At 30.3% G+C, this 12865-nt stretch overlaps 1 protein-coding gene across 4 annotated transcripts; it reads right to left on the bottom strand.

Annotated features, from left to right (window-relative positions):
* Positions 1-4597: 4597 nt before the first annotated feature.
* LOC108330898 (E3 ubiquitin-protein ligase RSL1) lies at positions 4598-6757 on the bottom strand. Of its 4 annotated transcripts, XR_008248205.1 has the most exons (4): positions 5708-6757; positions 5419-5527; positions 5047-5150; positions 4598-4915 (listed from the first exon to the last, which is right to left on the bottom strand). XR_008248205.1 is itself a non-coding variant. In XM_017565491.2 (2 exons), the coding sequence occupies exons 1-2, from the start codon at positions 6631-6633 to the stop codon at positions 4837-4839; spliced, it is 1005 nt and encodes a 334-aa protein (XP_017420980.1). In that variant the 5' UTR covers positions 6634-6754; the 3' UTR covers positions 4598-4836. The 4 variants fall into 4 exon arrangements, 1 of the variants encoding a protein (XP_017420980.1); XR_008248206.1 differs by lacking the exon at positions 5047-5150; XR_008248207.1 differs by lacking the exon at positions 5419-5527.
* Between the last annotated feature and the right edge of the window lie 6108 nt (positions 6758-12865).

Here is a 12865-nt window from a genome sequence, read left to right as displayed (position 1 = left end):
ATAGAGAACATTTTTTTATATAATTCATAGAATGCACCAAAGAAGATTATTATTTCTTTTACACACTTCATATTCCTATTTTATCTATTTTATCTCTTATAATATAGTTGTTGTATCTGGTTTTTTTTTTCTACTTTATCTTTTATAATATAATTATTGTTCACTGTCTTTTTAAAAATAATTGTTATTTTAAAATTTGTTGAATAAAATTGTTTTCTTTCCATCATATTTATAAAAGTTTATTTATTTAGGTTAATAAATAAAAGTTTTCTTTCCAAGTAGGTGGAGTTCCTCAAACAAATTCTATATGTCATAAAAAATAAGAGAAGTAAGTCCAATATCGTTGTTGATGCTTTATCATGTAGGTATGTTTTACTATCTACTAAAACTAAATTTATTGGTTTTTAGTGCATTAAGGAATTATATGAACATGATAATGATTTCTCATATCTATCATACACATTCTCATACTGCATCAGAGGGATATTATAAACATGATAGGTATTTTAAGGACAAGAGACTTTGCATTCCTAAGGGTTCAATTAAGAGAATTCTTGTTAAAGAGACATAACGGGAGATAAATGTGTCATTTTGGGGTGCAAACGACATATGACATCTTGCACGAACATTTTTATTAGCTTTTATATGAAACATGTTCATACATTTTATGATAAGTGTATTGTTTGTAAGAAAGAAAAATCTAAAGTCATGTCATATGGTTTGTATATTCCTGATCTCAAACATCTTTGGATTGATATTTTTATGAACTTTTTTTTAGGTTTGAACTTTGTCAGATAAGATTAAAACTAAATTATCATTTTCAACAACTTGTCATCCCCAGACACATGAACAAAATCAGGTGGTGAATAGAGTCATTTTTACTTTTCTTAGAGCTACAATTAAGAAAAATATTAGAACTTTGGAAATGTGTTTACTACATGTTGAATTTGCTTACAATAAGACTGTAAATAATGCTACTCAATTATCACAATTTGAAATTGTTTATAGTTTTAATCCTTTAACTCCTTTGGATTTGTTACCATTACCTAACATTTTTCAATATAAGGATTAGTATGGGTAGGATAAAGCAAAATATGTCAAGAAGTTACATGAGAAAGTCAAGGCCTAAATTAAGAAGAAAATAGAAGAGTATGCAAAATATGCCAACAAAGAAAGAAAAAAAATTATATTTGAACCAAGTGATTGAGTATGAGTGCATTTCAGAAAAGAGAGATTTACAACACAAAGAAAGTCTAAGCTTATGCCAAGAAGGAATGATCTATTTCAAGTATTGACCAAGATAAATGATAATCCTTACAAACTAGATTTACAGAATAAGTATGATGTAATACTTTTAATGTGAGTGATCTCTAGCCCATACTCAAGATCAAAAAGACGTCCATGACTCAATACAAGACTTAGGAGAATCCATGGCAAAAGCAAGAGCAAATTTGGTTCATGAAACTTTGTAAAAGATGATGGTTAATATAATAATGGTGTATTTACATAATGAGGCCCAACATGTGGATGTGTTACTTACGTGTATTATTTGCTTAAATGAAATGAGTGAAATTCTGTGTTAGGATTTTTTTTGAATTATTTTGATCTATTTAATAATTTGTATTTTTTTTAGGTTTAATACCCAATTTTGTCCCCAGTTTGGTTGACAAATCTCAATTTAGTCCATCATTACAAAAGTGTTTGAAATGGGTTCTTACTTTTAAATTTTTGAGTCAAATTAGTCTCTTCCGTTAAATATAACCAAACGGAATTAAGAGATTGATTATCTGGCAGAATGCACTGATAACGTATCATTTTTATATTATTTTTATATTGTATGCGATGACATGTTAAGTTGTCAAAGGTTGAGCTGGATATTGTCATTTTTAAATTGTCAAAAATTATATTTTATGTTACTCACCCTTCCAAATACGACATCGTTCGCCCCGCTTTCATCACACTGCAGCCACCACCCACTATCGTTTCGCCTCTGCCTCCGTTCGCCCCTGCTTACATGACGTTCACTAAATTTGTCCCGGGAAGGTGGGGCAGCCAAATTTTGTCTTTGATTCACTTCCCAATTTGGGAACCTCTCTTTCAACTTCCCCTTCAAATCCAAACCTAGAAAAATTCTGAACCTTCTCTTTCAACTTTCCCTTCCAACTTTCCCTTTCAACTTTCAACCTAGACAGGTCTTGATTCCACCTGTGCTCAATGGGCCATACGTGTCCTGTGAACACCAGCAGAAATGGCGGCAGAGAACCCAATTCTTTGATCGGTCGCTCTTTTGGATCTCCATCCAGCTCTCTATCCTTCTACTGTAACCGAGTTTCCATTACCACACCAGATTTATCACCATCACACTCGTGTTTCACAATGTCGTCTACAACAACTAGATCTGAATTTAGATATATAACCCCCCACGTAGCTCTCGAGAATCAAGGTACTCTCGGGAATGGAGGTTCGATTAGAGGCACATTTGTCGGCAATGCATAATGGGGTGGTGCGGCAAAAAAGAGAGTAGTGACGTTTAGAGCGGGAGGTGGAGGACGACGTCGAGGTGGGAGGAGCCACAAGGTGTGAAGGGAAAAGATAGAAGTTAGGGTTGGGTTTATGTGAGGCAGAGTGGGGATGGGAATGAGAATCAATGCCTTTCTCAATTGGAGAGTGGATGATGCCGTGGGGTCGAAGCGAGCGAGGAGAGAGAAAACGATGGAGAGGAATCCATGCCTAAGGTGCACACTATTTCCTCTTCCTCCCTTCCTATGCTTCTACTTCCTCTCTCCAATGATTCTCCATGAAATGTGTGTGCTATTGATGATCGTGGATGGTTCAAGAAGAGAGGTGAATAGTTTTGTGTATGGAATTGGGCAGTCTGCAGCTTTGATTGGTGGCTGTGGAGGTGCTCTATGAGTTTGGGGTTTGGGTGAATGGAGGTGATGAAGTATTTGTATGTGGAGTGATGAATGAGTGTTGGAATTTGTGGAGGTGGAGGAGACATATGTGATTAGCAGAAATAAAAAGGCCCTAAATCGATTTCAAATACTTAATCTTTAATATCCAGTTTAACTTCTAATACATCAATGTGCATATAATATAAGAATAACACGTTATCATTGTATTCTACCACATCATCATCCCATTAACTCTGTTTGGTTATATTTAACGGAAGAGACTAATTTGACTCAAAAATTTGAAAGTAAAAACTCATTTCAAACACTTTTGTAATGAGGGACTAAATTGAGATTTGCCAACCAAACTGAGGACAAAATTGGGTATTAAACTTTTTTTTACAATCCTAAAATTTATCAAACCTTATTTGTGGTACTTATATTTCTACCTTTTCTTATTTATTATCAGATCTACACGTAAGAATTTATATTTTTCAATTTTTCAAGTATTAAAGTTAACTCTTGATAATATCATTATTTAAATCTCATATCCATTTATATTTCTTCATATATAATATTATTGATACTATAAGTGATTTTCAAATTCTAATGAGATCCAACATTTATTAAGACTAAGAATAATCCCGTTTAATTGCAAGATATTTTTAACATGAAAGAAGCAAAAATACAATCCTTGAACTGTCTGATAGTGCCAATTGAACCTTACACTTAACCCTCTCAAAGAACCAAAGCATAAAAACAACAAATGTACACACAGAGTTCTTCCACCCTAGATAGTGCCTCTTCGAATAATTCTCAAAATGTGGTCCCAATTGTTTTCTGAAAACCGACAGGACAAGTACAAATGATTCTACTTTTCTACAATCTTTAGATGAGTAACAGGTAAAAGCCCACTCATCTCCATATACAATACAAATTTACTTGAATTCTATGATTCAAGATGAGAAATAAAATTCACAGTCCCCAAGAAAAGTACTTTTTCACTCATACATCAATGTGCCTATAGTTTTAGAATTTTATTTTGAATATTTTCTTGTTATAGTTTATCATGTATTTGATGTTTTATTTAACATGTATATGATATATACTTTCTCCCCTATACTGTAAAAATGAACAGAAATAATAAATTCCAACTTCAGTAGCTAACATTCAGTTAAATAAATTCAATTAGAATAATACATTCATTTAATACTGCTCAAACTAAGTCGAAAATTATTTTTTTAATCAAACTAAAATTTGGCTTCGAACAAAAGCTAGACTGTTAGTTTTAGTCATAATGTTATATTATTTAGCAATGCAACTAGTAGGTTACACAAAATTAATGGAGGGATTTGTTTGTTCTAAATCCAAAATTAATTCCTTCCCCTTTTCACATGTTTCCAATAAAGATCTGCGGTAATATAAAGTAAGTTTGAACACATTACAATTCCAATCGAAGTTTTAAAATAATTCTATTAAATTTATAAAAATACTTGTGACTCAGAAGAAAGATCCAATTACATCTCCCAAACACAGACTATTTCAAAAGCTATCACTCTGTTGGGTATTTTTTAAATTCAAAGGAAGAACTACTTCATATTCAGCTTGTTAGGTACTTTTAACAACTAATGTTTTCATTATTTTTTTTTCATGTACATCCTAAACAAACTCTGCCCTATTGAAACTAATTAGACACAATAAATAAATAGAAGGAAATGAACCTTAGAGCTGTCAAAGATTCATAGGTCTCATGCATTCATAAAGTCACACTGAAAACATATGGACATTGTGTTCTAACATTTTTAAAAAGTTATATAATAATAAGCTGTACATAATAATATTAATGTATATATAATGAAGTCAGTAGGTGAGAGGTATTAGAGAAGAATTTAGATTAGCTTCCATGAGATGGTACGTTTGAAACTTCCTTGCTGCCGTAATAATATTATCTTCTACAGGAGGAGCAATAATGGAGGTTAGATGAGTTAGGAATCCCACAGTTGTAACAGAAGGCACTCCCACACCTGAAACATAAAATTAAACAAAAATTCATAAATGTATTCTGAAACATTGACATCAGTCAATGAATTTCCCACCTCTCACTTCTCCTGTAGCAAGTAGATGAGATTATTAGACTAAAATAATATGTAAGAACCTCATGCTTTAGAAAGATTATGTGAATGATGAATCTTAACCCTTTACAAGCTGATATGCTCGCGTAAAGAATGTCAAGCCAAATCGACATAAAAAGTGAAGAGGCTGCAGAAAGCAATAATTTATTGGTAAAGTTGAAGATTAAAAAAAGAATGCAAAACAGACTTATCAATAGTCATGCATGGTTCTTAATATGAACCACATGAAAGCCAAATGTGACACCTAACAGAACATTAACATAAAAATTTAAAACTATGAAATATGTTTTAAAAAACCTGATTGTGAGTCATTTTCCTGATTTTGACATGATTAAACAGGCAAATGAATCAGGAAGGCTGGAAAAAATGTGCACTTTGAGGATGTTCTCAATTACCAATAATAACTATGGACAGAGTATGCCATATTTCGTCCTTTTCAGTGAGATGTTCAAAATTTACCCAATACAAACGAGAAGACAGAGGGTGGTTGAAGCCAAGCCATACCTGCTAATTCTCATTGTAATTTACCCAAAAGTCTTGATTAGCATGGTTTTAGGATAAAAAAAGATAACAGTTTGCAATGCACAAACAGAGAAACATGACTGAAAAAAACACTCCCAATGGAAATCTATTGTCATTACAATATATACAATAAATTTGTGAAACTGTATGAAGCTATGTTACCTGCATTTCATGTACATACAGCCAGAGGTTTTGGCGACGTAAAACCCACAAGTGGGACACCTCTTCCACATCATTTGCTTGGCAAGGTTCCTCAGCATCACATCCTCTCTTCCCCTCTCTTCGGCGTTCAGTTTCTGAAACTCCTCACAGGGCATGTCCTCGTGCCAGGGTACCCTACACAGCGCACAAAACAGCCTCCCACAGTTAGGACAATTCGATTCTTTGATACCCTCATCCTTCTCCTCGCGAATCAACAGCACAGAGCAATCTGGAAAAGGACAATAGAACTTCTCTTCCACAGAAATCACCGCCTCACACAGCGCTTTACCCCACCGATCCAAAACCTCAGGCGCGAGAATCGAACGGCAATCTTCGGCTTCCAATAACCCCCTGCACCGCGGCACAGGGCAGCCTATGTTGACCACGTTGTCCTGGAGCTTCGATTCGACATAGAGCGCGATGCACTGGTTGCAGTACACGTGGCAGCAGCCGTTGATGGAGAAGGCTTCCTTGGATGTTTTAGTTTCAGCACAGATTTCGCAGTCGAAGGGGGCTGCGTTGGAGGATTCTCCCCTGAGCTTTTTCCTTTTGCCAAAGGAAGTGTTTGCGGGAGTGAAATTGAGGATACGTAAATCATCGTCGTCCTCGGTGTCGGAAAGGTCGATGATGTGGACAGATTTGGAAAAACCGTCACGTTGCTCAACGGAGACAGCGTTTGACCTGATCGTGCCTAGGAAGGAGATGGGCGTGAAAAAGGCGGAGGCAGGGGAATCGTCAACGTCAATCACTTCCACTGAGTGAGGAAGGGGAACGGGAACTCCGGTGGTTCTGCGATTTTTCTTGTGCGACGTCGTTTCATGGTTGAGAGGGGTTGCCGGCGGAGTCATGACCGGAAGCGGCGGTGGCGAGGTTTGAGGATTGAACATTTTGGGGAGATTTGAGTGAGCCGAGAGGAGTGTGAAGTTCCACTGCAGTTAGTAGTTGTGAGTCTCCCTGCCTTCTCTTGCTTAGGATGTACGTCTCTCTATAAATCCATGGCTCTCTCTTATTAGGTTCTTAATCATATCAAAACATGTTTCAAATATGTGACTTAACCTTTTTTTTAAGTGTTTGTGAAATTAATCTCTGATATATTCGGCTTTTTTTCTTTCTTTTTGATCCACATTTTCTTACTATTTTATTTTTTTAATTCTTTTAAGGTATGTTCATATAAAAAAAGAATTTGATAGAGTGTAAATTAATTTAAAATTAAAATTTGTCAAAATATTTATATGATGCGAGAGATATAATAGATTAAAAAAATTTTAATAAATAAAATTAGATTATTATTGTTTTATTATGGAAAATAAACATAATATAAATTTAAATATAAATGATATTGAAAATAAATTAAAATTATTATTTATAATTAAAAAAATTAAAATTAAAAGAAATTGCAGAAATAAATTTTAATTATATTTTTAAATAATATTTTTATATTAATAATAGAACTATTGCTAACACTATAATAATTAACAATAATTAAGTTTTAATAATAAAGTTATTATAAAATAATGTTATTGTATATAAAATGAAAAAGTCACATATTATAGGAAATTAAATCATAATAAAACATCACAATGACAATATTATTTTTATTAATTTTTTTATTATTATGATGGTTATAATTATGAAAACTAATACATTTAGTGAAAGTCATATGTCTATGGCAAAAGACATATGTTTCTCTATTCCATATCTCAGATTGACTTATGTATTATGTGTATCAAAATTATTGCTTTTTTCTCAGCATATCAACAACATAATCAATTCAGCATCAATAACGAATCGATTCAGCAGACAACACAACCGATTCCAGCAAAATGCATTTTCTTCCCCTCTCTTTCAACACAGAAATAATCGATTCCACCAACGTCGGAATCGAATCCAACCCCTTCTTTACACATCCAAAATGCATTCCCTGGCTTTCACTACACCCAGAATCCATTCCCTCCCTCTTGTTACATACCCAAGAATGTGTTAGACTGCATGCATTTAGGAATATTCAGTCATAAAAACAACCTTATTTCAAATTTAAATGAGATTTTTTTCTTACTATGTTAAGAAAAAAAACTTTTTATACTGATAAAAATAACTTTTTATACTAATTTTAATTTTTGAACCAGTATAAAATTAGTATTTGACTTTTTGTAAAGACTAACGTCAGAATATATATAAAAAAAGTCTTATTTTTATATTGGTTGGAGCTCTTGTTATAAAAGTTAGATTTTTTATATATATTCTAACAACAATTATTATAAAGTAAGATTTTTTATATATATTTTGTCAACAAAAAAATATAAAAAGTATCATTTTTTTTTTCAATACCTATATATTATCATTCATGTGCATACTGATATAAAATTCAATCACAGAGTACAATCTAAAATATATAATAAATAAAATAATCAATATTATTTCTACTGTTTATATATGAAAATAGTTTCTAAAGTGAATTTATAATGCATATAAATATAATATTAGTGTAAGAATTTAGATAATTCAGAGCAATACAATTTAAAATAAAGGAAAAGAAAGCAACAAAGTCTTCACATAATACTTTGAGGATTGCAATACTTCAGGGCATACGATTATTTATAAGCTGCCTGTCAAATTAAAAATATAAACTATATAAATGATTTCATAAAATTTCAAAGGTTATATTTTCATTGTATTTTGTTGTTGCACGGTTAGATAAATACAATTCAGGTAAAATTGGAAATGAAACACCCGTGGGAGAATAACAACAGCAATCAGCATACAAGCAAGTCGTAATTACTTTTAATTTTTGTTTATGAAAGAAAATGTGTTCATTATAGTGCTTAGCTCTTCAACACTTTTATTAAATTACCTAAGGTGTTATTTTCAATCATCCAAAGGTTAATAATTTGAAAATAGGGACAATGTGGTTATTTTACTATTTTATCCCTTTTTTCTTTAAAAGGCTGATACAAGACTACGGATCCTTCAAAAAATTAGTATGATAATAAACTTAAAACAAGAAAAATTAGTATGATAATAAACTTAAAACAAGAAGTAATATTTCAATTCAGTTTTGGTATTTTTAGAGTATGTTTTTAAAAGTAATATTATCTTTTAATAATCTTAGTTTGATGATATGCTTGTCTCGTGATTATTTTGTTGATTTAAGTTGAGAGTTGTGAAATCTTGAGTTAAAATTTCTGTTTGGTTGGGGTTTATATTGCATTTGTGAGATAGTGATAAATCATGTAACGATATAATTGAATAGTGAAATTGTTATTTCTATATATTGAACTATGAAAGAGAGTTATTAATTGGTCTTAGAAATTACCTTTACCAGATTTGATTTGATTTGGGTAATGTGGTATTGGTTGAGTTAAGAACTACAAATTTTATGACTTTTGAAATGTTTGATAATTTCAACTAACTCAAGCATTGTCAAATTACACAAATCAAACTAAAATAAAGATTTTCTACGAACTGAGATGACATTGGGCGCTACCAAAACAATGACTTCTTTGAGTTGGTTGTCATTGGACGAGGGTTCTTCTTGCTAGGAGACACCAAAATCAGAGAGCTCACTGACATGGTGCCATTAGGCCCCATAAATTAAATTAAATCCTGGAAACTCTAGGGGTCTTCTCGCTAGGTAACCACTAGACTCGCTAGGTGCTTAAGCTGGTGTTGGCCGCCACTTAGTTGGCGTTGAGTGCTACTCTTCTAGGGACTCCTCTGTTTGAGTGGCATTGGGCGATAATAAGTGATGTTGGGCGATGAATGAGTGACTTTAAAATTGTTCTCATAATGGTTTGTTTATGTATATATGTATATATATGTTTATATATTGATGCTATGAATGTTTGAAATTTGTTAAGTTGCAGTTTGTGTAGATGAATGAATTTTGTATGAGATGATGGTTAATAATGATGAAGTAAAGTGTGACTTATTTTGGTGAAAGGAATTCCATGGAAAAGTCCCATCTATTTATGTGGGAGTCTAAGGTTGAAGGTTATCTTGATACTCTACTAACCATTCAACTCATATAGAGAAGAATGATTGAGGGGTTCAGAGTGGTAGAAGGTTTTGGTCTAAAGAATAGTGTAGTTCTTATGACAATATAAGATTAACCTTGTGGGAGGATCCATCACAAGTGTTAAAACCTCTCTAGATTTGATATCAATATATGTATCTCGATAATTGAGTTTAAAAGAATATATGATTATATAGTTTATATTTGTATGATTAGTTGGAGTGCATTGCGTTGTGATATTGTAAAACTAATGTGAAAAAAGGAATCAGGATTAACCTTCGACCAATGTCACTATCACAAGAATCATTTGGTGTGTTTTTCAATTTCAAACCTTCACTTTATAAACTTTGATGGTATGGTATATTGTAGTAGACAACAAATTTGATGATCCAAAGCACAAAACACATTTGAAATTTATAGAGCTCTGCTCATCATAGAGTAATTGCTTTAATAAATTGTTTCAAATTTTGTGATTACGGATCAAAATTCATGTAACAATTCTAAAAGTTAATTGACTAAATGAACCATATTTATGGAATAATTGATTTAAGGTGAATATTTTATATTTATCCTACATATTTGAGAACTTGCCAACAAATATAACAAGTTTTATTAATATATGATATTCCTTTTGTATATTAACTTACCCTATCTTTTTTGTTGGTCTATTTTGTGTTTGTGTTCTTCGTTTTGCAATAATCACCTTATTGATGTAAACATATAAAAGTACAAATTTAGTGTTTTTCTTAAGAAATGATGAGACAATTGACTGAGTTGTGAAACGATAATAGATCATATTAGTATATTTTTGGTATAGAACCATACTTTTTATAAGTTTGAGGTGTACATGTTTTATATTTTTACTCGTCTTATGTGTTTGATAACCGTACTAATGTGTTATATCTTGGATAAGTTAATTTATAGATATCTTCAATGAAATGTTTTATTTTAATATTTTTATACTATTAAAATGAGATGTTACACTAAACATTATTATTTTATTTTAATTAATTTAATATTTACGTTAGTTTTGATATTATATATTTATTTGAGTAAAAATATATGTAATGTAATGTATGATTTAAATGAATATAAGATTTTAAGAGGTAATATAGATTTATATGGAATAGAAAAAAAAAAACGGTAATCGTATTATGAAAGAGTGATGTATAAAATTATTTTAAATAGAAAATTAAACTACTTTTACCATTTATTTTATTTTTAAAGGTAACATAAATAATAGTGAAGTTTTAAATATTGAAATTTTAAAATATAATTATCAAAATCAGAATCTTATTGTATATTGTTATAGATATAATTTTAAATATAAAATAAATTCTTTTAAAAGAAACTTTTAATAAATGATATATTGTAATGTAAGTTGATTTATTATGTTTACTTAATTTGTATGGTTTGTCTTCTTTTTTTCTTTTCTTTTTTTATAATTTATCAGCCTATAAACTTTTAGCTCTTTATTTTATCTTTTGTATTTTTAATAAATTTTTATTATTTAATACATATTAATATATAGTTAAAATAGAAGTTAATTAATTCATTGATGTACTAGTTCATGAGTATGGTTTACAGATTAAGTTTCTTAACCATCTAGTCTAGATTTAGTGTCATTTTGTATTTAAATAAATAGTATTGAAAGGAAAAGACATGTGTTGTGTGTGCAGATAACTATTTTTTATTTTAACTTAGTATATAATTAAAATTTCAGATAAATAAGATACAGATGGTATAGAATTCCAATATACATTTTATATAACAAAATATTTTGTTATTAATTGAACATAAAAGCTTTTATGATACTTTAAACACGTGTCTTTATTGTTGTTTCACAGTGTTCATATTTTTCTTTTGGTAACTACACTGTCGTCTCTCTAATGTTTAGTTTAATTATTTTAAAAATTGTTAAAAAAAAAGAATATCAAAGTTGACACACTTCCAATTTACAGAAGCTACAATAGATAAAAAAAATATTTATAGAAATAAATATGAACTTTGAACATTTTATACGGGCAAAAAATACATTTGTATTTTTCTCTTATTTTTTAAATTAAGAAATACTTATATAATACAGGGGAAAAAATAACGATGAGGACTCTAATAATTGAAGGAAGTGTGAACATGTTAAATTGTTCATTATCATGGCTTATTGATGCATACAACAATTAATGTAAAAAAAGTAGAAAAGACTTAGAAAAAAAGGAGCAACTTTTGTCTTGCTTTTTCCCATGACAAAGTTAGGTCGGAGTTGCTATATAATATTTTAATTTAGAGGAACTTGACTAAGCACAAATCATATTCAACACAAAAGGAAAAAAAAAACAAGTGGGTAAAGAAAGATAGATAAATCCAAAAGATATTTGGCTAATTAATAATTATTGGGTAGGAAACAATTTTCTTTCTTACTCATAAATTTTCAATCCCCAATTTAGCATTATATATTATGAAAATAAATATTTATCTTTATCTTAAATGTAGATTTTTCTTTTTTATTCTGATTTAGTGGATTCGTAAATTTTAAAACATTATGTAAACCAATATCCACTTATAAAAAAAGGGTAAAGGAAGACAAAAAACTATTTTCTTGAAATAAATTTAAATAAAGGAAATTTTATATGCATCTATTTAATGATGTTGCACTACGATACAAAAAAGTAAGGATAAATAATGCACTTTTTTTTTGTTTTAGTTGACTTTAATCATTTTTTTTCCATATTTTCAAAGATGAATCGAAATACCACTTTCCCATAAATTTCTCGTTCTTTCTATTCGTAAACAAACAAATATAAACAAAAAAAGTACTCTACTGCCTTTAAAGTTCTCCATAACACTTTCTTCCAGAATTAATATGATCCACGAGAAACCAAAAGAAAGAACTCATGTTGATCAATGTTAGTGATGAGAAGAATGATTTTTAAATAATATGTTTTGTCAATTTCGTAATAATCAATAACAGTGAATGAATGTTTCTAAGTCAATAAATGGAAAGGTGAAATAAAGGATAAAGACTTTATTGCTGAACACAGATAAATTATAGAAGTTGAGTCGATAATTAATGTGTGTTCAGACTGAAAATAATAATAGAGTTGTATGTG

This window comes from Vigna angularis, chromosome 4 (genome assembly GCF_016808095.1).
Source record: "Vigna angularis cultivar LongXiaoDou No.4 chromosome 4, ASM1680809v1, whole genome shotgun sequence".
NCBI lineage: Eukaryota > Viridiplantae > Streptophyta > Magnoliopsida > Fabales > Fabaceae > Vigna > Vigna angularis.
This window is presented reverse-complemented; position numbering and strand designations above follow the sequence as displayed.